This window comes from Taudactylus pleione, unplaced genomic scaffold (genome assembly GCF_031769625.1).
Source record: "Taudactylus pleione unplaced genomic scaffold, aTauple2 ptg000206l, whole genome shotgun sequence".
In the NCBI taxonomy this organism is placed as follows: Eukaryota; Metazoa; Chordata; class Amphibia; order Anura; family Myobatrachidae; genus Taudactylus; species Taudactylus pleione.
The window spans coordinates 9,806,719-9,833,568 of NW_028284608.1; the positions used below are offsets into that span (position 1 = coordinate 9,806,719).

General features: G+C 43.3%; 1 protein-coding gene across 1 annotated transcript; it reads right to left on the reverse strand.

The window, feature by feature from the left end:
• Positions 1–846: 846 nt before the first annotated feature.
• HAO1 (hydroxyacid oxidase 1) lies at positions 847–26,570 on the reverse strand. Its single transcript, XM_088478079.1, has 8 exons — positions 26,434–26,570; positions 24,631–24,782; positions 22,226–22,481; positions 19,208–19,383; positions 18,014–18,105; positions 16,165–16,323; positions 15,993–16,062; positions 847–940 (listed from the first exon to the last, which is right to left on the reverse strand). The coding sequence occupies exons 1-8, from the start codon at positions 26,568–26,570 to the stop codon at positions 873–875; spliced, it is 1,110 nt and encodes a 369-aa protein (XP_088334205.1). The 3' UTR covers positions 847–872.
• Between the last annotated feature and the right edge of the window lie 280 nt (positions 26,571–26,850).

A 26,850-nucleotide genomic window follows, 5' to 3' on the forward strand; every position in this document is an offset into this window, starting at 1 on the left:
TGTGCAGTCTCTGTGCGGGGCCCCCTCCTCTCTCTCCGGCAGCCAGCAGCGCTCAGCGCCGCACCGGTAGAGTCTACAGCGCATGCCAGGTGACTGGGAAAATGCCACCTGGTGCTTTTCCTACTGCGCATGCTCAAAATGCCGGTAAAATGTCCACGGCGGCCATTTTCAAGGCGATTTTGACAGCGCTGATACCGGTGCCGATGTGGGACTCCAGAGGTAAGTATTAAAAATACCCTGGACCCATTATAGATACGCCCCTGGATGGTTCTTATTTTTTGTAGTTGGTAAAACAGTAGGTTCTTAACTCAGCCTAATCGAAAACAACATGGAAGGCACGAATAGAAGCAGATATATTGACTCCTACATATATTTTATACTTTTGTAATATAATTTCATTGTTCAGGGTGTCTATTTACTAAACCTTGGATGGAGTTAAAGTGAACAGAGATAAAGCACCAGCCAATCAGCTCCTAACTGCCATGTCAAAGGCTGTGTTTGAAAAACAAGTTAGGAGCTGGTTGGTTGGTGCTACATCCATCTATCTCCATCCAAGGCTTAGCAAATAGACCCCTCAGTCTCCTAGAGGACGATGTTAAATCCATTTACCAGTGCAGTAAACAGATTTTCAAAAGACAAATCACTGTAACGATTGAAGCACGGTAATATCAGTGTTTAATACATTTCAAAATAAATACACAGAACATAAAAGTAAAGTCAAATATTTAAGGAATGCAAATGAAATATATATATATATATATATATATATTTTTTTTTTTTTTTTTTTTTTTTCTCATTTGACTGACACATTGCCTTCAGGTTGTTCTAAGTTCAACTTTTCTGGACGGAAGGTTTCCTTTATGCTGACTTATCTACATTTTAGAAGTGAAACGGCTTTCTCGAACAAGGGACTTCTCTATTTCATTCACAGAACAGCAGCCTGCAGGAAAAGAGGAATGGTAATCAGAATAGTTATAATAAATGTTCCCTCTAATTATAAAGTTGCATTGTTCACAAAAAAAACTTGATTTGTTCAGCAAGGCCAGATTAACAATGGAGCGGATGGCACTACAGCTCCAGGCCTCCACCTAAAAATATTCCCATCCTGACAGCATGATGATGACCAGCCACCAGCTGGCCAAACGGTCGGCCATAAATAATTAGTATTACAATTTAATTTCTATTTTCCTCACAAAAAAATGCAATTTTTCTACTTTTACATATTTAGGAGAACATTGGGGCTGATAGTGTAGGGGGGTGTACATGCCCATGTGGTACTGGACACACCCACCCAGCACTGGTCACACCCACCTGGCACTGGCCACACTCACACAGCACTGGTGACACCTCCTCCGCTTCTCACAATTGGTCCTTGATCATTTTTAGCCCCAAGTTTATGTGGCCCTTAATCCTTAATCCGGCTATGTCTTAACCAGAGCTGAAATACGTGCATTGTGTATAATTCAGCCAAATGCATAGATGAAGCTATTAAGCTTGTATTGCTGTGGTACTTACCACTCTGCATCACCGCTTACCGCAGCTATACAGACTGTTGTACCACAAGAATTTATGAGATGGCAGATGAAAACTTTGCATTCCATAAGTTAATTTTTTTTATTCAGGAACTGAATGCATTACTGGCAATGCGTGGGCCAGAGAGGTCACACATGTGCAGTACTTTGTTCCGATGAAGACCACTTAAGTACCCATAACGCCATCTCGAGATGGCATTATTTTCTTAGTTTAAACTGTGAAAGCATTTGCTTGAAGACACAATGTGATACTGTATGGAGCACAGGAGAAATCACTGCTTGATAATTAGATGGCGAACAATGTTTGACCTATGTCACTTGTACCCATAGATGTACACAGGATTTTCACACTGGTGGGTTATCACTGGTTGTAACCCCACTGCCGAAAGTGAAACCAAGTCCCATCACCACACCCATTTTCTTTGGCACTTTGCTTTAAACTCCAATGGGGCGCATGCTAATGTGGACGAATCAGCATTCTCTGTCTTCTGAAAGTTTTACGGGGGGGAGAAACCAGTTCTGGTCAATGTGCCACCCCCACCGAAAATCACCACGATGTCCAGCTACGCACATTACCATCTACTACGGCAGCCGTAACTTGCTAATATTCCTGCCCACCTCTAGGGGATGTCAGGAAAAATCGACTAAGTTGCTTTTCGCAAAGTGACTTTGCCCAACCGTTCAGGAAGCACTGTGTTGAATTGAATCACCCAAGTATTATTTACTTTGTATAGAATATCATTAGATAAGTATATTTTATTTTGCTTCTATGAATAATGTTAATTAGTGTTCTATCTACTAAGAGGGCAGACTAAAGTTTACAGTAGCAAACAAAAGGAAAGGGTAGGGTAATGAATTACTAGTAGTACACACAATTGTTTATTTGCCGTCTTGTCTTTGATGAGATTAAAAAACATAACTTCAAAGAACTTGCTTTCAACAAAGGGATTAAAAAAAGAACAAATAATAATAAAATAGTCTGATGTCTGAATTGTTTAACGTGTCAGTCACTACACGAAGACTTTGCTCCTGGGTAAAACTGTTCTGTGATTGGTGAGAGGAAAGCTTGATTTTGCCACAAATCCCGTTTTAATTAACCGGCTCAATAATACTAGCTTTTAAGGTATTACATGTTTATTGCCTATTCTAGTCACTGCATGAGTGCATTTAAAACTAATTAGGATGAAGTTCTTCTGGGGGAAAAATGCAATTCTGGTTCTTAAGTTATTTTGCATTGAGTAAGATTTCTTAAAATAAACATAGAAAAAGATGTTCTTTATTAAGAAGTTATCCACATGTGCAGAGCTATTTGATAAGGACTAGAATAAACCCAGAGAAGACAGGAGGGGATATAATTTAATGGATGAATAGAAGCTTGCAATTCTTTCCTGATTTATCCCTATAATTATCTAGGCAGAGACAGTAGAATCTTTTGCAATGTAAATATATATACGACTCAGAGCTAACTCCACCTTGCAGGTAAGTAGTTGCTTTACCTTATTGGTGCTCATCAGTGACACGCACACTGTGTTTTCATCATTTTTGCACTGGTCATTAAGGCTAATTATCTGTGTTTTCATTACAACGTTCCAAAGGATACTGCAATTACCCCACCTACTCATATAAAGGCATACACAGAGAGAAGTTCATGCCTGTTTGCAAAATACATCTTGCATATCTTCTCACTGTGCATGCTCTGGAACCAAGCGCAGCTATGGGTGAGGGTGAGTCATGTACATTCAGTCACATCTTTACTTGTGACTGAAGGGGACTACCTGGCCTATAATAGGGCGTTCTCATGTAATGTAGATAATGGGGCGTTCTCATGTAAAGCAGATAATGGGGCATTCTCATGTAAAGTAGATAATGGGGCATTTTCATGTACAGTAGATAATGGGGCCTTCTCATGTAAAGTAGATAATAGGGCGTTTTCATGTACAGTAGATAATGGGCGTTCTCATGTACAGTAGATAATGGGGCATTCTTATGTACAGTAGATAATGGGGCGTTCTAAAGTACAGTAGATAATGGGGCATTCTGATGTACAGTAGATAATGGGGCATTCTGATGTTTAGTAGATAATGGGGAGTTCTGATGTACAGTAGATAATGGGGTGTTCTCATGTACAGTAGATAATGGGACATTCTGGTGTACAGTAGACAATGGGGTGTTCTCATGTACAGTTGATAAACTGCAGAGAGGATCAGTTGAGAGAATTTTGGCTAAAACTGGGTACACAGTAGGTCAATGAGTTGGCCGACCTATCTGACAATTGGTAAGTATTGTATATACACACTTACCAATTGTCTGCCTGATGTGCCGAGCTTGACAGCTCAACTGGGCAGGCATTTAAACTGCATGTGTACGGGTAATCGGCGGGTCGCCCGTACACACCAGCAGATGATCGATATATCTTCAGATATATCAGCCATCTGCTTTCCTGCACAGCAGATCGGATATGCCTATGAATGATGTCATCACAGACATATCAGCTGTACACACTCGGTGATGCACTATACTGTAGATATATCGCCCATTCTATGGAATGGGCAATATGTCTATCAGTGGGCACCCAGCTTAATACAGACCTAGAAGTTAGTGTAAATCCACCAGTTTATCATTTACATGGTGCACCCTGATGATAATAGCTATCAAATTAAGCAAACAAATAAGAGCGCTCAACTCCATCTATACGGAAATATACATATTTGCAAGCGTCTGCCACGGGCCGTGATGTACTTATTTGGGCAAAGTTGTAGGACAGGAAGAATAGAGAGATCTATATACAGTATTATAATGCAGAGGCACGCTCCCCCTCTTTTCTTGAAGAATGTGCAGAGGCAGTCACACCCAAATAACCCAGGACAGGAGAGAAAACTAGGTGAGTGGTAGAGTGTTGTCTTGATGGCTCACATTAAATTGTGAACTAGTGTATGATGAAGTTAGGAAATATGGACAGAAATGTTAAAAAATAAAAAGGAATAATAAAAAATGAGGTTATATAATAAATAAGAGGAACAAGAGAGAAAAATAAAGCATGACAATGTCAAGATGAACATTTTGTTGTTACAGAGTTTGTTATAGCCCTTGTTGTGGTTAAAGGGAGGGTGATTATTGGCCATCCCTGGAACATGTGGGACTGTATGGGTATATTTGGGGGGAAAACCTCTGGAATTAAAGAATGTAGAGAACTTGGGTTCATGTATCCCGGTTTTGGAGTGTCTTGAAGACGTGGTGTCAGGTGGCCAGTTGATTGGCATTGTAACCGTGATCCTTGGGTTTTGGATTATGTGACATGGTATACGTCACATGCGAGGTGTCACAGTCGAAGGGATTTGAGGCCATGTTCCCGGGCCTGTCTTGTTAGACTCGGATGCTCTCTGGAGGAGACTAGCTTTTATGAAGTTCCTGCACATGTAGGATTATATTGGCAGAAGGAGCCTAAGAGTGGTTACTGAGGCACAGCTGATTACAGGTAGGACCGGAAGGTAACTGGGCTCCAGGTGAATGGAGGATGGCTGGATTGTCACCATTTAGGACCGGGAGGTAACTGGACTCCAGGTGAATGGAGGATGGCTGGATTGTCTCCGGTTAGGAGCGGGAGGTAACTGGACTCCACGTGAAAGGAGGACGGCTGGATTGTCACCATTTAGGAGCGGGAGGTAACTGGACTCCACGTGAAAGGAGGACGGCTGGATTGTCACCGGTTAGGAGTGGGAGGTAACTGGAAATACAAAGGACGATGGCTGGAAATACAAAGAGTAAAAGTACTGAGGATTCAGCAGGTACACTGGGAGCACAGTAAGGGAGCTCAGTATAGACTGAAAGTCCTGTTGCACTGGCAACTTGCTAGTGGGACAGGAGGTTCCTTTATACAGGCTGCTGGACGCTGACTGGCTGGATTCAGAGGGAGAGCTGCTCCATTGGTGGAGACCGCATCACATGTCCTGTGGACCAAGATGGCTGCGCCCATCTACTCCGTGGGACGCCAGATCATCCGCCGCAGGAAGACAGCTGATGCCAGTGGAGGTCTGTGGAGGAGAAGAGAGCCGGCCGGAGGGGACAGAGCCGCTGCAGCACCATGCAGGCTCCGGGGAGAGTGCCCGCAGAGGTAAGTAGCGGGGTCTGATTCTGGGGTCTCTGTGACGGCGTGTGACACGAGGGAAGTTGGTTGCCTGGTAGGTCCCTTAAGAGTTAAAATGCAATTTGAATAAAAGTATTTAACCAGGACTGGCACTTACTGCATGTGTGGCCTAGGCTGTGCCCCCACTGTTGCATCACGTCCACACCCCCATATTAAGTGTATTTGGTGTCCTCTAACCATTGGCGCTCTACGCAACTATCTAGAGTCACCTAAATTTACAGCAGTAATAGCTGTCGCCATATTCTTTCTACTTCATGGTATTATAGCTATTATTGAATGTGAGTTTATTGTATTTATAGATTATGGGATACCTGAGTACAGTAGATAGTATTTATGGCTAAGGTAATTTAATTTTCCTTTTTTGGCTGAAAATGAGTTGTTAATGCTAGGAACACTACTTCCAGACCAGTGAATCAGTGTTCTCTCATAGGTACTGTCTAAGCAAAGCTAGACATTTCATACATAATGGTGAACTGTAAAAAGGGCTGGAACCCAATCAGATTCTGTTATTTTTTTTACAGTTTAGAAAGTAAAAGAAGTGTAGTTTTAAAAAAAAAGTAATGCAAAATAATAATATGTTGAAAACACCACTCGCTTTCTGAAACATGTGAAAAATCAATAGTATTTGGAAGAGAGGATCGAACTTTCCGTCTCTGCTGGAATGTTCTTGAATTCACACATTTTGGGGAGCTCTCCCAGATTCCCAACAGAGAACACCAACCTCCTGGATTCCATCAACTTCCTCAGTTAAGTGAGCTGTCCAGGTGCTTGAGGACGCGTTTTACACCAGCATGGACCGGGCTCCGCTGCTTAATGGCACAAGTGCGGCATTAAACAGCGAATAGAGGACCTGATTCAGAGCCGGACGCTCTGAAAGAGCGCTCGCTCTGAATCAGGGCGTTTTGGGGGTTTTTTGGTGCGGCCTCCGGGCCACTCGCATAGCTGTGGGTGACCTCCCACAGCTACTTCGAGCGGGCAGGTGATGTTGCGATGGTCTCGACTATCGCAACCATCGGGGCTTGCGACGAGACCCTTGCGGTTGGGTCTCGTTCCCGCAAGCCCCAGTGAGCTTCTTGCTCTTAATAGAGCCGGAAGCTCACCACTGACATCACTCCTGATGTCAGTGGGGCTACCCCCAAACGGGAAGCATTCGGTCGGGAACGCCTCCGTTTGGCCAGCCACCCCTCCTGCCTGCCTCCAAAACGGTGCGAGCTGTCGATCAAAATCGACAGCCGCCCCCTTTTGGTGCGAGACCCGGGGCAATGGAGCACCCATCGCTATCTGGGTCTCGCGTATGCGCACGTCAGAGCCGGCTCCGGCGTGCGCATGCGCAGTGGCCAAACATTGACCCACTCGCGAGCGGGTCTGAATCAGGCCCAGAGAGGGGGAGACTGGTTTTTATGGTCCAACTCGCTGCACCATACCTGCCACACCTCCAACTACAATCTGGATTGTTAGCAAGTATGGATAGCATATGTAATGCAGAAATACAATATAAATGAAAACTGTGCATTCCAAACTTTCATGTTTTTTGCATATTTATTCAAAGAGCAGGAACTGCTGTGTATAATGACATCGCCAAACATGCACTATATCAAAACTTACATTTTTAACATACTGTATGTTTATGGTCTGAATGTTTGCATTACATTTTCTTTCCTGTATGTGTACAGTATATGCCTCCACAGTGTCATTTAGCTGATAGAGTAGATAGACATAAAGACAGATATACTCCTGGGTTGCTAGAATTGATCATAACTTACACTGGCTTACGCAACATCAACATACTGTAGAGTATGTTATGCTATATATTACGAAACATGCCTGTATCTGACAGTAGTGCATGTGTAATGTAGAAAACAAGAGGAACGCAGCCCAGTCTCACTCACATAGCCAGGCATTCCCACTATTTGTAGAATATTGTAATATAAATCTGCATGGTGATTCAGCGGACTATTAAATAAAATTGAGCAACGCGGCTGATCTTCAGCAATTACGGCGATAGAACATCACTTATTGCAGGGAAATCACCACTTCCCCATGTCTGTGTCAGGGGATCTGTGCACGTGTGACCCATATCTACTCTCCCAGAAGATCCGTGAGATTCTCAACTTAATTGGAGTCCTTTGTGCCCCCGGCAAAGTAGTGAAGCAGGCAGGATGAAGCGGAGGGCATATTGCTGTGACTCTTGGGTACATGCAGAGGGACTTGGGGTAATATAATGCCATACTTTGAGAAATGCTCTTTTAACGCCATCCCCCTCTTCATAGCCCTGGGATCTGCAGCATTATGCCAGAAGGGGGCTTAATAATGCACACTGCCCAGCTCCCCCCGGATTATAGGTCAGCTGCGCCTCCCCTCCAGGCGTCTCCTTGAGGGGAAAGACAAAAATTCAAAAGTATGGTGGGACCCGGCATCTCATCTTCCAGCAGTGGACTGCTGGCAGGCATCTCCGCCATTGACTCTGGGGTACACCACTGGTTATCTCTATTAAACCACTTTAATTGGTGTACTCACTGTACTATATTATAGTGAGTTATATAGTATTCCTTTCTTTATACCTGTCTATACACATTTATAGCAGTAACTGTGCATCTAACAATCCCAAGTTTAATCTCCTCTATGTTTCCCAGCACCGTAGTAAGCTGGCCCGATGCCCTCTCCTGAGCGTATGACATCATGATGTTGCGCAGAGGTGGGCGGGGATGCCAGCAGTGCCCACCACACCCCTCTTCCCAAGAGCATGACATCATGACAAAGGTGTGGGGCCTTCAGCGCACAGCTGCAGTGTCCATGTCTGGAGCATCCAGATGACACTACAGGCAGCACGGCTGCAGTGATTCTGGCACCCAGCTAGTCAGATGGAGGGATCCAGATGCAGGGATCATGGGGCAGTGACGGTGCCACCCACATGGCCTAGACTACAAGATGCCTGCCTGGAGCATACAAAGTATGCTCCAGGCAGCACTGCAGCAGCAATACTGACTGCAGGGTGCCATTCCAGACATCCTGCTAGAAAGTAGCAAGGGTTGTAGGGCAGCAATAGTGCTGTCCCAAGGGCCATCCGCCCTGTGTGATGGCACATGTTGCGCACCTCTAGTTATGGCCCTGAAGTTTCCCATCTTGTTATAGCAGTGGGAGAGACTAAAGGGGGGGTACGGATGGAGATGGGACATCATTCAATATTAATATTTGCAACGTGGCCATAATTAAAGTTTACCTATTCAGAGCTGCCTGCAGCTGTAACTAATAGGTGGAACACCACCAAATTTAGTAAGTACACTATGTAATAGAGATGAGTGTGGTCCCTCATGTATTGATATGGATTTTGGATTCCTTTAAAATTTATAAAAACTGCAAAAATTATGTAATTTGTACCTGTTGTTGTTCCTACAATATTATTAACATCAATAACCTTCATTTCCAGTCAATTTTCATAACCTCTCAGCTCACAATATTGGCCAAAGGCTGCAGCGAGCTGGCTGGTTAAACTAAGCGACAGAGCAGTGGCACAAACATGTGGCAGTTTAAAAGAATATGGTACATCTATGAAACATAATGGCACTGCAGTGGCAGACAGGATAGCAGTTTAATAAATTATAAAATCCTATAGAATTTTTTTATTAATCAAGAATTAGATCAGAGGCCCGAGGCCAGCACAGGTAAATGAAGGTGGAATATTTAGTGGAAGCCAGGTAAAGGATTGATTGATTGATTGATTACAGTACTGATATAACTATCAAGAAAAAAAACAAAGCAGAGAAATGGAAAACAATAATAGAAAACAAGTCTCCACATCGGAAATAAATTATTCAAGTGGAAACTGAATCCAAACAGCAAATCACAGGTCTCAGAATTCAAGGAAGGGTAACAGTCTAGTCAAAGTAGATAATTATTAATTATATGATTATATGATTTGATGATACTACTCTGTATCTGTGGAGAAGCTGCAGGAAATGGGGCCTATACACCTGGATGAGAAGCTGGTGATACATGGCATTGCAAGATAAAAAAAAGGATATGAACATCCCTGTAAAGTACAGCAATATACACTGCCTGTCAAACACACACAATCTTGGCAAAGTCCATAATAAAAAGAGGTGCATGATGGAAATGTCCTTGGGCCCTCCCACCCACCGTTATGTTGAGTATTAAAAAGGACATGCACAGTTTAACAAACCAAACACTTCAGCGACAGGGACTGTCACTTTTGTGGCTGAAGTGCTTGGTTTCTTTGGGCCCCCACAAACCAGTTAGCCTTTGTAAATTGGCTACAGGAGGACTACTTCCAATTATTAATGGGAAGGTTGATAATAAAGGCGTTGGCAGTGGAGATTACATGTGCTGGGATCTATTCATGCTGCTGGTAGCTGATGCTGGATTGATTGTTATTATTTTACCGAATTTATCATATTTTGATTTAAAAAATTACATGAACTCACTGCAAATGAGACAACAGGGATGGGGTGCCTATATGGTAAATGTACCTCCCTCTACTTACTTTGGCCTCACAAATGGTACACATAGTGTGACTAATGTTGTCAGGATTTGAGCAAAAATGATTCCACATGAAAGAGGTGGCTTTTTTGTCCTTCTTCTCATCACTAGCAAGAACTACTGCCACCAGAAACCTTTGCAACAATGTTTTGGGATGCAGATGATGGGAAGATACTGTTGTAAATTATATAGGCAGATGACTCAAACTATGAACAGCCCAGTTATTTAACCAGTGGTGTTCGTTTATTGAAGGATAGAAGGTGCAGCCATACTCACTGTTAAATATGCACTGGTAATGGAGCATAGCAAGGTTGTATAAAGCTCACCAGCCAGTGAGTGTATGCTGCTTGCAGATAGTGATGCAGAATGCTGAAACAGCTTTGTATATTGGGACTAATCAGGGCTCTCACATGGAGCTAAGCAGGAGACTACTGTCTCCCATCACGTCATTTTACACACAGTACTAAGATGGATGCAGTCACATGTGCAGAAGCACATCTGGTTGGTCAGACCTTCCTGCAGACTCTGGGTCCTAGTGTATGTACACTGAGGAGACATAGCAGGAGAGCACTGCTTTCTAACAAGCTTCTCCATGTTACACAAACATTTAATTTCAGCTTTTCTGTAATGACCTGTAGAAAAGGTTGGGTTAAACACATAATAAAACATCAACACATCAAGTGACTTCCAGTCCACTTTTCTTCAGGAACATCATAAGCAAATGTGATGTGACACATCTGCAGGATTCTCTTCAATGGCAATGTGACTACATTAATGGATCCTTTTTCCACAAGTTCACAAATGAAGTGATGTCTTTACTCGATATGCTTAGATGTCCTGTGGTGCTTGGTGCTATGTGATAGATCGATGGAACCTCTATTTTTGCACTTGATGTTGATAGCATCTTGCACATTCATGACATTCAGCTCACTCAAAATCTCTTTGAGATGTAAGGCCTCCTTGGCCAATTCAGTCAATGCCATGTATTCTGCTTCTGTAGTAGACAATGCCACTATGGGCTGTTTTCTACTTGCCCAGCTGACCGCTGAATCTGCCAATAGAAACAAGTATCCTGTGTAGGAATGGCGGTCATCTTCATCTGGCCACCAGTTGGCATCGCATAATTATTCCAATGCAGGGTTTACAGACCTGCTGAACTTCAACTTCATGGAAAGCATCCCTTTTTGGTACCTCGGGATCCTTTTTACAGCCTTCCAGTGTAGTCTTCCTGGATTTTTAGCAAATTGACTAACTTAGCTAAATGCATGTGTAATATCTAGTCGGATCCTGACACTTGCATACATTAAATGCTCAATGCAGCGGCGTCACAAGGGGGGTACTGGCCACACCGGGTGTCACCCTCCAAGGTGGTGACACCAAAAGCCGCACACTCTTGCCCGCACCCCTCTGCATGCACACCACACTAATGTGGCTGCCTGCATCTGCCAGTCTGCTCCCCGCTTCTGGGCCCAGACAGAGAGGGGGCCCGTGGAGTAATGGGCCAGCGGCGGCCGGGATCCCAGTGCATGCCATCAGTGAGGATCCGCAGAGGTGGACAGCATCTGTCTGTCACTGCCACTGACTGTAGCCAGCTACACTTCCTAGTGGCTAGCCCCTGCCCCAGACCAGCCACCTTACCATGAGCAGCCAAGAGCAGTACATGCCTGAGCTGAGCTCTGTTCTTCCCTTCCAGCGGCTCCGCTGCTTTGACTCAGGTCTTTACCCTTGCTGCAACAGTCTTCAGTAAGGGTATCACAGAGCACTTAGACAGAGGTAAGGGGGGAAGGAGGGAAAAGGAGGGGGCACAGAATGACAGAGGGTAATGTGAGAGTGTGGGGGGGTACCCTCACAGAGGGGAATGTGTGTGTGGGGGGAGGGGGGTCACTCATATGGAGGGGTGGGGGCACAGTGACAGAGAGAAATGTGTGGGGGAGCTCACTGACAGAGGGGAATGAGTGGGGGAGGGAGGCTCACTGAATGAGGGAAATATGTTTGTGTGTGGGGAGGTGCTTACTGACTGAGGGGAATGTGTGTATGTGGGGACAGGGGTTCCTCATGGAGGGGAATGTGTGTGTGGGGAGGGGGGCTCATTGGCAGAGGGGAATGAGTGTGGGGAGGGGGGCTCACTCATGGAGGGGAATGTGTGTGTGTGGGGAGGGGGGATCATTGACAGAGAGGAATGTGTGGGGAAGCTCATTGACTGAGGGGAATGTGTGTGTGTGTAGGGAAGGGGCTTACTGACAGGGGAATGTGTATGTGTGGATAGGGGGGCTTACTCATGGAGGGGAATGTGTGTGTGTGTGTGTGTGTGTGTGTGTGTGTGTGTGTGTGTGTGTGTGTGTGGAGGGGGGCTCACTGACAGAGGGGAATGAATGTAGGGAGGGGGACTCACTGACTGAGGGAAATGTGTGTGTGTGTGGGAGGGAGGTTCACTGACTGAGGGGAATGTGTGTATGTGGGGATTGGGCTCACTCATGGAGGGGAATGTGTGTGTGGGGAGGGGGGCTCATTGACAAAGGAGAATGTGTGTGTGTGGGGAGGGGGTTCACTGACTGAGGGGAATGTGTGTGTGTTGGGAGGGGGGCTCACTGACATGGGGGAATGAGTGTGTTGATGGGGGGCTCACTGACTGAGGGGAATGTGTGTGTGTATGTGTGTGTGGAGAGGGGAGCTCACTGACTGAGGGAAATGTGTGTGTGTGGAGGGAAGGGAGCTCACTGACAACGGGGAATGAGTGTGAGGAGGGGGGCTCACTGACAGAGGGGAATGAGTGTGGTTGGGCTCACTCACAGAGGGGAATATGCGTGCGTGTGTGTGTATGTGGGGAGGGGGGCTTACTGACAGGAATGTGTTTGAAGATCACAGAGAAAGTGGGGAATGTGTTTGTGTGTGGGGGGGATCAGTGACACACAAAGGGAACAAAGGAGAATGTGGGGAGATTGTTGAGAGAGAGAGAAGTGTGGGTGGGGGATTGCGACTGCCTGATACAATAAAGTTTTTTTTTATTTAGCTTAGGCGCACAAGACGTCATGACATCACGCACACTGCACTACTGACAGAGGATCCAGCCATAGCATGAAAAGGAGCAGCCAGAAAACATAGGAGAAGGTAAGTGTCTGTGGGCTGTAAAGGGCTGGATGTGGGTGCTGCCTAGAGAGACAAGGGGTGCTGGCTGGGGAGACGCTGCAGAGCTGGAGCTGCAGAAACGCGGTGAGTGGGGGGCCCTGCCTATATTTTCAGTACTGGGCCCCACGATTTCTGATGGCTGCCCTGCACTTTGGTCCCGATTTTTTGTTTGTTTGATTGTTTATGGAGTTTGTCACCGTGCGTTACAGCACTGGGTGACACCAAACCTAGTGATGCCTCTGGCTCAATGGAATTCTAATAAAGGGATGTTTTTCATGCCTTCAGCCTTTTCTCATCCTTAGGTGACATATCTTCAGTTAGTTTCAGTGGTTTTGTTGATGGGAGTAGCTATGGGTTTGGCATTCAACGTCTCATACTTCTCAAGTATATTTTCAATGTACGTTTGCAGATCGACAGATTTCTATTTCAAGATCTTTCTTGATCTTAAGACCTAACTAAAAAATGCGCTGGGCCCAGACCCTCCATTTTGAATCTTTGCCCAAGTAACTTGTTGATGTTAGGATCTGCAGTTAAGCAGATCATATTATTTGCAGTTTCCAGCTTTAGTTGCTACTGAGGCACTGCACTAATTACTGCCTGTCTGTGTGCAGTATCAAGTGCACACTAATTGATTCTCCTGTCTGTGCACAGCCCAGGTGCACACTAGTCTGTCGTTAAGGGAGGCTTGCTCTGGTTGGGCCCTGTTTCTGTTAAATTCCAGCCAGCCCTTCACTCCATGCCGGTGACAGAGTTACTCGTGCTTCCGGTTGTTCCTGTCTCCTGTTTGTTCAGTCGAGTACCTGTGTCCAGTTTGAGTATAATTCACTTCCGTTTGTTCCATCCAGGCGGCATGGTTTGCATTCCATCTGCTGTGTGCTGTTCAAGTCACAGTGTGTATCTCTGCCCTCAGCTGTGTGTGTCATCCCAGGAGTTCAGAGTACACTTCCGTCCTGGGTGCATGCCAGTGTTGGGCGGCTAGTGTCAACACGGTGACATTGGTTGCATCTCAGCATCCCAAGTGCACAATCTGGCGCACCAACACCACTGTCAACCCGGAGACATTGGTAGCATCTCAGTGTCCCAAGTGTACAATCCAATGCACTGACACCAGTGTCAACTCAGCGACATTGGTAGCATCTCAGCATCTTGTTCACATTTTCATAAAGAGACTCACCAGCCCTCAAGACTGCTTAAACAGCTCAAAAGCTGCATCTCACCTTTGGTCCACAGGCCTCAACTAGTAAAAGCAAACCAGCCCTCAAGGCTGCTTCAAGAGCCCGCAGGCTGCGTCTCACATTCGGCCCACAGGCCACTACTAGTAAAAGCAACCCAGCCCTCAAGGTTGCTTCCACAGCCCAGAGGCTGCATCACTCCCTCAGCCCTCTGGCCATGAATAGTCAATGCAAGACTTGATCTTGCGTGATTAACCCTAAGTTCCTAACAGTTGACTTCTTCGATGTGATCTCTCTAGCCTGCCAATAGTAAATCATCAACATATATGACAACAATCAAAAGCTTTTCCTGTGTGTATCTATGGTAAAGGCAATGGTCTGCCTTTGTGCGTTTAAAGCCCATTTCCAGTAGTACAGCATCTAATTTTATGTACCAAGATTTACCATTCTGCTTCAGGATATACAGTGCCTTTTTTAGAAGAGAAATTTCTCCTTTTTTGCATATCCTCTCATTATAGTGTTCTGGTGGTTCCAAATAGATTTCCTCCACCAATTCACCTTTCAGAAATGCAGAGTCAAAGTCTAGCTGGTACAGTAACATATCATGCAATGCTGATTTAGCCATGACTAGTTTTAGTCGTATATTTTGCCACGGGGGAATAGGTTTCCCTATAATCAATTCACAACTTTTTGATGTAACACTTTGCAACTAATCAGGTGTTGTAATGCTCCAATCTGCCTTCATTTTTCTGCAGACCACCCATTTGTTTTTAACTGTTTTACGATGGCTTGGTCTCTGGACCATAATCGACATATTGTTGTCAACAAGCGATTCCATCTCCTTGTCTATTTCTGATTTCCATTCAGACCAGTTGGCTCTTGACTGTGCTTCTTGAATGTCCAGAGGCTCACTGAATGTGATGGTTGAAAATTCTTCATCATATCTTTTAGGTGGCTTGCCGATATTTGACCTCGCAAAAGATTTTCTCTCTGGTTGAACTTCCACGTTGTTAGTCTCTTTTTTCAGACATATCTTCAGTTTCTGGTATGTCCAGTGACACAGACTCTCTCTTTATATCAGCTTCCAACTTTTCTTCAGTTTGTGTTGTTTCTTAAAGATAACAGGGCATATTTTTTTCTAAAGGTCGATTTTAATCGATTTAAAATCAATCAAAATTGATCAACAACAATGTGGTGTTTCTGGGGCTAAATCACACATTTACTAAGAGACAATTTTTGATTTGGTTTATTTGGTTTATTAAGTATTAGTAAATGTGTGCTTTGGCCCCAGAAACACAACATCGATGTTGATTGAGTTTGATCGATTTTAAATCGATTAAAATTGACCTTTAGTAAATATTTTGTTATATGGTTTCCACAATCTGTAACATTTGCTTTCACGGCAATTGCCAAGCAGGATGCACTTTATTGACTTAGAATCCAGCTCAGCTCCATTATAAAATGTTGAAGGTTTTTGTTAACGGTTTAGTAATTTTACACAGAATAAATAGTTTTACATACCTGTAAGAGCCATTGCCAACTTAAATTCTTCCCTCAATATGTCAAGGACTTCTTTCACACCATCTTCTCCCTTGTATTTTTTAAAAAAACATTAAAATGACCAGTTTAAATCCAAAGTTCCATAGCGCCATATGATACATGTATTCTAGTCATGCATTCACTCTATAGCTACCTGGTAAGCCAAGCCCCATAACACAGGCCGACCAATAAACACTGCCCGAGCACCCAAAGCTAAAGCCTTCAGAACGTCCGTTCCTTTCCTCACTCCGCCATCTAGATACACTTCCGCTTTGCCATCTACCGCTTCCACGATTTCCTGCAGCACGTCAATCTGTAGAACAAAGCAGATTTCTATACACTTTCTATTATGTCTGGATCATATTTATCATAGAGAACCACAGGAAAATTAGTGAAGATTGGCTACAGCAATAGATGGTAATGTGCCCAGCCGGTTATTATGGAGATGCCCGTCTACCACTTCGCTAGGTATTGATATGCCCCCTTTATGTCAACACATGAGGTGCAAATGTTTCTCAGCAATAATAATTTCAATAGTTGTTGCCCAAATAAACTTGCTTAATCTGGTATTATCTTGATTCTCCATTGAACTCTACAGGATCTCCTCAATCACCCACCACAGATGGTTTTATCATTACCAGCTATTAATTTATCCATCTGTATTTGTTTTGGGAAAAATCCTAAAAACTTGAACTGTCTGACAGGTCTGGTTGCAGACCAAGTGGGACCCTGGGTGTGAGTGAAAAATGTACATTGTGAGCACAAAAAAAAAAAACATATGACCAAGTACATGTGGCCACTATAATACACGTTGCATACAATTATTTTATGACTAGGCTTTTGTAGGGCTTTTTTTTAAAACTAATGTATAAAAATGAAATAATTGTCAGTGTCTACCGAAATGTTCCTCATGGACTTTTAGTCAATATTTTGAAGAACAATTCCTGTGACTAGCCTGGTGCATGCATTGTGCAGAGCAGAATTGTAATCATTCTTTCTGGTGTAAGAAAGTGGCTAATATTAGAAAACTGATTAGGATAGGTTAGAGGAGTTTTCTGTATGGTAAAAGCGGCACCCAGTGCAGCTAATGTACACACATATATGGCACTTCAACGAAACACATCATTGATACTGATGCTACTTTATTATGTTTTGCATGGGGAAGCTATCACATGAGAACCTGATAAATAGGTCCCTATGGGGGAGATGTACTAAGCCTTTGAGAGAGATAAAGTACCAACCAGTCAGCTCCTAACTGCCATTTTTCAAATGCAGCCTGTAAAATGGCAGTTAGAAGATGATTTTATCTCCAGCCACTTTATCTATAGCCAATGTTTGATATAAATATCACCCTATGGGGCAGAAGTACTAAGCTCTGGAAAGTGATAAGTCAAGTGATAAACTGCCAACCAATCAGCTCCTCACTGTCATTTTTCAAACACAGCCTGTGACATGGCAGATAGGAGCTGAGTGGCTGGTCATTTATCACTTTCCAAATTTTCACTTTCCAGAGCTTAGTACATCTCCCCCTATATATGTTATTCTTTAGTAAAACTGTAATCTGGGGCTTTCAGTGCATTTTCGATACATTTGACAGTAAATGGTACAATTTAATATTTGAGAGTATATGTGGCTACATATTGCTTTTCACTACCAATCCCTTGTAAAATGGTCAAATCTGTATAGCTATATACAGTGGATGTGTACTTTTTGCTGTCAGAACATACAGCTCAAGAATAATTTGATACAAATTGTTTCATGCACACTAATATTATACGTATAACAAATAGATATAAATAACTATAAAAAGTAGATGATTGTTATAAATTATATTGCACTGCATAATGGAAAATCTATATAAATACGAGTTTTAAGTAAAAAAAAAAGCAGCTCATGATAGTGTAGTACTCTCCAACTACTCTCTATAACAGCAAGTAACGCGTTGGAGCTCCTAGATTATCTTGTAGACTGCACACATTAATGTAAAGTTTTACAACACTCACTGTAGCTGAAACGCCATCTAACTGGCGAGCTCCATGATTGGAGACCAGGATGCCACTGACTCCACGTTTAACAGCTTCTACAGCATCATCAGCTGGAACAGAAAGGACGTTCAATTATTACTAGTCACAATTAAGAATTCTTATTTCAGTTGTAACCTCAGACTATTAATTAAATTAAAACTCTGCTTAGTTTGAAATATACAAGGACTCCGGCTATTTAAAGTTGTAATTGCCCTTACCAGTGTAAACATGTCCTGAATTAGAACATGCTCATTACCCAACACCTAATTACATAAAAAGAAACAGAAAAAATATACCGAACATGCTTTGGGGCCCCGCATTTGAAGGTACTCATCAGGACTGGGGGCAGTGTGTGGCATATGTACTAGCAGCAGTACAATGTGGCATAATGTTAACTTGGGGCACTATAATATGGCATAATATGAGCTGGGTGCACTGTATGATATAATGTAAAACAGGACACTACTATTGGGCATAAAATGAACTAGGGGCACTACTATGGTGCATACAATGAACAACTGCTGTGGAGAGAGGTCTAGAAGGTGTAGGAGCTATGGGGAGGTGTTGCTATGGGGCCCACAAAGTTCTGGCTATGCCCCTGTTCCTTATGTTTGCATGGGTTTCCAATCACACTCCAAAAACATACTGATAGATCAGTTGGCCCAGGACAAAAAATTAACCCTACTGTGGGCAGTATGTGTGTCCATGTGATAAGGAATACAGATTGCAAGCTCCACTGGGGCAGGCATTGATGTGAAGGACTTAAATATTCTCATTAAGGTGCTGAATAATATGTGTGCACTATAAATAACTGTTAATAAGTAATAGTAAATAGTTTATTATTATTTTTATTAATAATAATAAAATTAATAATAATAATAAGTCTTCTTTTTATTATTATTATTATTATTATTATTATTTATAATAATAATAATAATAATAATAATATATAAAATTGTAAGAGCATTATAATTGTCATTAAAATATACAGCCTGGCAGTAGTAAAAAGAGTCTTAGCACTTCACCACCTAGTGTTGCTGGGTTTGCGCATGTGTGACCCGGGTTTGGCAGTTCGCCCATGCAGAAATTATTTTTGCCCCTATAATAGTCCTTTAGTTACTTAATATGATGTCTTATAGCAACACATGATCTCAGCTTTACAGCTTTACTGACCTCGTAAAATGCCTTTGGCTACAATGGGTAAAGAAGTCAATCCTTTAAGCCACTCAATGTCATCCCACTTGATAGACGCATCAATAGCCTGTGATACATAGACTGCCAACCCACTGTTGTCCCCATAGCCTTTTTTTGATGAAAACGCCAGGTCTTCAGTTTCAAAATTTTTCATCCTGGAAATGTCACAACATAAATATTCTGATGGTTGCAGGAGATGTTTGCAAATGTACTATATGTACAAATGTGTTGACATTTTTAGCAACTTTATGAAACATTCAATCAACTATGAAAATAAAATAATAGAAAAAATAAAACATTTTACATTTCACATTGGAGTCCTGCCTTTGACAGTGCAGGTTCGCACCCATGCTGTTATCCACCTTTTGGATGACCTCTATCTGTTTGTTGTACACAGAGGTCACATCGGGCCCTGAATGTGTAGTTGGAAGAGGATTCTATGCAAATCCAGGTAGGAAACATCTTCAAAATGTAAATTACAGCCAGACAGTCAGATCATTACTAAACATCTTGCTTGCAATATTGCTGCATGTATGGCCAGTGGCCACCACCGGTGTGTGACTGTATTGAAGCAACATGAGTTAGCTGTATCAGGTAGAATGTTTCAGGATGAAGAAAAATGAATAAAAATAATTCAAAAATAAATCACAATGACAGCTATAATTATTTTATGTGTATCATGTATGTGATAAATGATTTCACCAAAAATATTCTCATGCCTAAAATTTAACATTAAAGCTGCACTACCAATTAGGGAATTATTTATCTAACATGACCCCTTCCGCTAATCAGATCCATGAAGAGTGTTCTGTGCAGCCTTTTATCCCGGGGGTTCCTCTGGCAGCCCCAACCACATACGGAAGGAAGCGTTTGTGCTTGCAGGAAGCTAGAAAAATGGGAAGCTTTTTAACTCCCCACTGTTGACACCATCTTGGATTGCTAATCTTCGCTCTACCTATAGAAACAAGAGTTCCCTGTTAATAGTGAGAACCGGCCCAGCCTCTGTAGCCTGGGCTGGGTTTCCACTCTAGCAGTGGAATCCCAGATTCAGTGTTCGGTTTTACCATTTTGGTACATACCTACTCTCCCGATACGTCCAGGAGACTTACAAATTTCATTGAGATACCACAGGATCCCGAAAGAACAAATCACCTTCACACATTCCTTCTACTTCCTAGTGAAATGTGCAGGATAGATGAAGGAGGATACCTGTTTAATGGCATTGTGCAGCGGGGGGGGGGGGCGGGGGGGGAGCCATGGTGAAAGCCAGTTGTCACCCAGCAGTGGCCATCTGCACATCTGCATCTTCCCTCCAGAAAGTATAGCCCAGGCCAGTGGTGTTAAACTCGGGCCCTCCAGCTGCTGTGGGACTACATATCCCAGCATGCCCTACCACAGTTTTAGCATGCCCTAATAGCAAAACTCTGGCAGTGCATGTTGGGATGTGTAGTTCCACTGCAGCTGAAGGGCCCGTGTTTGACACCACTGGCCCAGGCGATAGAGCACTGCTGCTAGTTTAGGATTGTAACCTGTACTGTACATGCAGTTTTATGTAGCAGTTATGTATTTATTTTGAACATTAATAGACACATCTTTATCAACTATAAAAGTTGTACCTGACCTGGATAGATGCAAAATTAATGCCTGAAAATAAATGTCTCTTAAAAAAAAAAGACTCATGCCTAAGGGGCCTGCTGCACTTACATACTGTATGCACTCCTTCATGGCACTCTAATTGCAAGAAGAAAACTCTGATCTGCCACTCTGTGACCAAGGGGCATATTTATTAATTATCGGGTCTTAGACCAATAATTATAATTTATTATCACTGTTTTTTGTGACAATAAGAAATTAAATATCGCCCAGATGTATCATAAAATACATGCATGGACAGGGACTCCCATAGGAGCCGTCCCTGCCATGTGTAAAGTAAATACATTCACTATATTCTTTCAGGGGTCGGCAACTCCACTATGGGGACTGCTATTGCAATCAAAAAGGGGGATCGCAGCAGATATCTATGTAAAGCGCATTTTTGCAACATACAAATGGACCTACAGTACGTCCAACTCTAAATAAGGCCCCGAATGAACAGCTATTGTCAGAAACTGAAATAATTAATACTTGTATTTCCTTTTTAACATGCACTTTAATGAACTGAACTGGTTCATTCAGGTGATTTATGCCTTAGCTCAGTACAATAAAGTCCAATGTGGAACAATTTAAAAAAAAAGGCGTCTATATGACCTGATCATAACTTAATAACCAGCTTAGTCAGTTTCTGCAGGTGTTTCTTACTTATAGGATAGTTTTATTATTATAAATGATACAATCTATGGATCTGATTCAGACCCATTCGCTAGCAAGTGCGCACTCGCTCGCTCCGTATTGCATGTGCGTGAAACAGTACGAGCGATGAGGGGAAACTCTCCCTTGCCGAGTATAGACAGCCCAGCTGAATGAGTGACAGGAGAGGCCGTTTGTGGGTGGTAACTAGGGCAGGCCACTGGAAACGGGGGAGTGGAGGTGCGAACGCAGGAAAGCCTGAGAATCCGAAAGTCATTTCAGAGGCGTGCATAATTAACAGGCAGCATCATAGTACACGTCACTTGGTTGAAATATACACTGAAGTGATCGCAGTGCTTGCGGCAGGGTATAGTCAACCTCAAGCGCTGCGATCGCTTCCGATGGTGCTCGATGTACCAATGGTTTCATGCACTTCCAGGAGATGACGTACGCAAGTGGGCGTCTTAAGACAGGCTGGTGGGCATCTACAAACACAAAGTGATCGCTCGCCAAGACATAGTGGGCGTGCTTATGACTTGCCCTGCGAGCAGCTGCCTTGACGTCACTTAGCCGAATTTCCATACGCTGGGAGCGAGCGAGCGCATCTAGCGAACGGGTCTCAATCAGATCCTATGACACAACATGGTAGGGTAAATAATATGCATTATTATTTGGCTAAGATCCGCGTTTTTTTATCAAATTGGACAATACCTGAGATGAGGAGGGAGCTGGAACTTGTTGCGCACATCATCTAGTCTCCTCCCAAGGTAAGGAGTATCCACTGTTAAGAAGATCCCTTTGTAGCCCATTTGTTCCGCCCGCTGCACGAGTGACTTTGTGAGGTTGCGGTCTTTGTATATGTACAGCTGCATCCAACATGGGCTGCCTGCTGCGGCCTCTGCCACTTCCTCAATAGACGAGGTGGCCCAGGAGCTCAGCATCATCCCTGTCCCCATAGATCTGCAAGCTACAATGTAAGACAGGATAATATTGTTGTGTGGAAATACCAAATACTCAGTTTCAGCTGATTGACCCATGAAAGAGTAGACAAGAAAAACAAAGTTACAAGAGTACACCCGCTAAATTACAGATGAGTTGACAGTGTGGAGGGTGACCTGTGTTTTGAATTCTATCAAGGAAAAATCCAGTATAGTGGAGTATGTTGTTTGCAGTTAATATTAAATATAATGGAGTTAATATTTTTATGGTAGTATATGATGATATATGATATTTTCCCCAGTCTGCACCAACCTTCTGAGGAAGAGCACTAGATGCTCAAAATGCATTAAGGACTGCAGACTTTGGCTATAAAAGCGGAATCTATACCGCTAGTTAACAAAAACCTCTAGACTAGGGCTAGATCTATACCGCTACCAACGCTGTTTGTGAGACACTGTGGGCAAAATCTGGATTGTCTGCAGTGCATTCCAACGCTGAAACTCTACCACCATCTGGCACGCAGGCCTCTGGGTCTCCTTTTTTCTGCTATATTAACTTATGCATGTATATCAGGCTTGCCGACTTACTGGCTGCCCCTTCCGGGAGGAAGCAGCCAGATCGGCATTACAGGGGGCGTGGTCATCGTGAGGAGGCGGGGGCCAACCAGATGATGCGTGTTTGTGGGCAGAGCAGGGGCGGGGCCAAGTGATTGCATCATTTTTGGCCCCGCCCCTGCTACACAATGCCGATATTACAGGCATTGTGAAGCAGGGGGTGGAGCCAAAATGACGCGATTCGGTGTGGATCGCGTCACGGGCCCCCCCCTACCCCACTGAGGGGGTTTCTAAGGGAAGTGCGGGGGGGATAAGAGGGATGGGCGGCAGCTGGGAGGATTGCCTGCCTTCCCGGGAGGTCGGGACCAGCACCCGATTTTCGGGAGGCTCCCGACCAAATCGGGAGGGTAGGCAAGTATGATGTATAAGCTAATTTTGTATTCAACGTTTATATCTGATGATGGTTTTATATGTGTAGTCAATGTGGACCTAATAAATTACTACATTTAATATTACACAGGATTATGCTATGTTCTGTCTTCACTCTATTTTATGCATGTGCAATACGACGAAAACTGACACTCAGGAGAGAAAAAAGTCATCTGTTTTTATCTATTTATTTTATTTATTGACATATCTTTCTCATTATCAAATTTACTGGGTTAGCGGCTTAGCGCCACGGGCTTTTACACGTCACTGTTGCTATAGGAGAAGTAAGACTTATACAGACCTTACTGGAGAGAGTATATAGTAAACACTTATGGCTATAACAGGGTAATATATACTGCATACTTGTCAACCTTTGGAATGCATCCTCCAGGTCGGCAATGTGGGGGGGCGTGGGGCAGCAGAAGTGGGCAGTGTTGGGGCGTGGTGACGGAGAGTAGATAAGTATGATATAATGCATCAACCTGTCTACCTCAGAGTCCTGCAGTAACACATGTAACAGTCAAACAGATGCACTGCAAAAAAAAATAATTTTGCCCTAGAAATGATGTTAATCTTAAACATATTCCTACAATTTTACAATTATATAGGGGCCTATTTAATAGAGATGCAGGCAGTGGCAATAGCTTATAAGACAATTCCAACCTGGTTTTGCTTTTGAATGTATGGCCATATAAAAAATACAGGTAGACTTTTTGGAATCTCTCAGGCTATTAAGGCCCCTTTATTTTTTAACATTTAGATACAGTAGTGCACACACAAATTAACTCTTTACAAAGAAGATTTCAATCATTCACTTCAGTCCCTGCCCCAGTGGAGCTTACAATTTTTCCCTACCAAAAGGACACAAACATATACACAGTAAGGTTCACACATACATGTGGAGGACATACAAACTCCACACAGATCAGCCATGTTCGATAGTTGAACTCATGACCTCAGCGCTGTGAGGCTGCAATGCTAACCACTACTTCAAATGTGCTGCCCATTATTTCACTTTTGAGACAATAATGAAACAAATATGTGAACTAGATCTGTACTGTTGTATGTCCCTTCCAGTCTGGGGCTCAGCACTGTTTTGCTCCCAGATAAAAGGGAAAGTCTGTCTAAAGCGTAGTATAGCACAAATATAACATCTGTCATAGATGAAGTATAATTCTGGGTGAACAATTTTACCTCTCACAGTAGCAACTTCACCCTCAGAATGAGCCATCCGCTGCATTGCAGTTGCTCCCACACATATCGGCATGCTGACTTTCTCGCCTAGTATGGTTGTAGATAGATCGGTGACAGAGACGTCTCTTAGTACACGAGGATACAACCGCCATCTGGCAATAATAATAACATTTAAACACAACTTAAATCTGATACATCTTTAGGTTTTAGCTTCACATTGTTAGTCTGTAATAAAGCGTCTGTTTCCAGACAATGCTTTTCTCAATTCACTCTGATACAGCGCAGCATCATTTTGGGCAGGTAAAGAGCAGTAACACAGCAGCATGTGCTGGGCTGGCGGGGTCTGAGGAGGCTGCACTTACCATCTCCCTGGATCCGTTACTGTGAGGGCTCTGGTGTAGGCCAGCGGCTGATTAATTTCTATACCTCTGTTACGCTAGTAGTAGCACTGGTTGTATAGTGTACAACAGTGGTGGTATAATGTACTTGCGAGCATACAGCAGGGCACTGTAGGCCTCTATGGTAGTGAGAGTCTCTTGGTGCGGTCTGTCCTCATGGACCCTGGGGAGTAAAGACACGTGGAGACGCTGCGCATGCTTAGTAGCACATGTCAGAGGTCAGGCCTCTCTTTGCTGAGTCCGGGTGGGACTAACAAATAAGTGCACCAACATATATCTCTCCATTTATAGTATTTCAAAATATCTCAGAACTTGAGCCCACCACTCTATGTAAGATCTGCATCTCTCATCCACACTCATTATCTATTTCCACTCAAGGTTACATATTTTCATGCTGCACTTTTGAAATGTGCTCCCTTGCACAATTAGACCTTCTTTTACCCTCCAAACCTCCAAGCGTTCGTTCCCTAAAATCTCTCCTCTTCAGACAGTTTATCATATGCCTCAATCTAGTGGCATATCTATAATGGATGTAAGGTGTATGGTGCACACGGGCCCCTGGGTCCAGTGGTGCCCACACAACACAAACTGCACCTGTATGTTATCACCATACAAATGTAGCAGTGGCCATTTTCCCAGAGATTTGCGTATGCGCAATAGAAATATCACAAGTGCGGACGCCATGTTCCCAGAGACCTGGGCATGCGCAATAGACTCTGTCAGTACGAGAGTCTACTCATTTGCACCTACGCAAAAGAGGAGGGGGCCCGCACAGAGACTGCACACAGGCCCCCTCTTCTCTTAAGCCTCCTGGCACCCTTTCACCTGGGACAATCTCCCCTGGGTTTATATTCCTCTTACATTATCTCCAACTCCTAGGGGTAGATTTACTAAAGGTTCTATAGCAGGCAAGTGGTGGTTTTGCCTGTAGCAACCAATCAGATTCTGTCTATCATTTTCTAGGATGCAATAGAGAAATTATAGTTACAATCTGAATGGTTGCTATGGGCAACACCACCACTTCACATTTTTAGAAGCTTTAGTAAATCTACCCCCTAGTGTTACAGATCTTCCCCTGGGCTCCTGATCCCTGACCCCCACTTAACGCTCTCCATTGCCTGTCTCCTGGCACCATGTAACTGGAACCTCCTCCCAGCCTCCTGGCAACTACCGCTGGCATAGAAGTAATAAACAATAGACAGAAAGGGGTATATTTAATAAAGTTAGTGATTTTACCAGTGGAGATGTTGCCCATAGCAACCAATCAGATTCTACTTAACATTTAACTAGCACCTTCTAGAAGATAATAGCAAGAATCTGATTGGTTGCTATGGGCAACATCTCCAGTTCTAAAAACTCTCACCTTAGTATATTTACCCCTAACGCTGTGTATATTATAGCTTACCTTGAAAAAGCTGCTACATTATCTGCTAAGGTTTCCTGATTTTCTGCCCCTGATCGATAATAATCAAATACTGATTTTTGGAGAAAGTGTTTTGCATGTTGCTCAAAATCATCAACTGTTATTAACTTTCCAGGCATCTTAAAGCAGTGTCTCCCAGGAGCCTCCGGCCTCACTAAAATGGTTATTTGGTATTTACAATATGTTTTACAGGGATCATAGATAATAAATAACTTTGGGATTGAATGACCTAGGATTGTTATCTCTGTAAATGTATAAACACAAGTTTGCATATAGGCTGTTTTCAAACTGGACTTTCTCCTTTTGTCAGTAGTGAGACGTTTAACATTTGCAAATTGTCCAGTGTCTCTTTAGTCTCTGCTGGATATGTGAAGATAACTATTCAAATGTATTAAGATA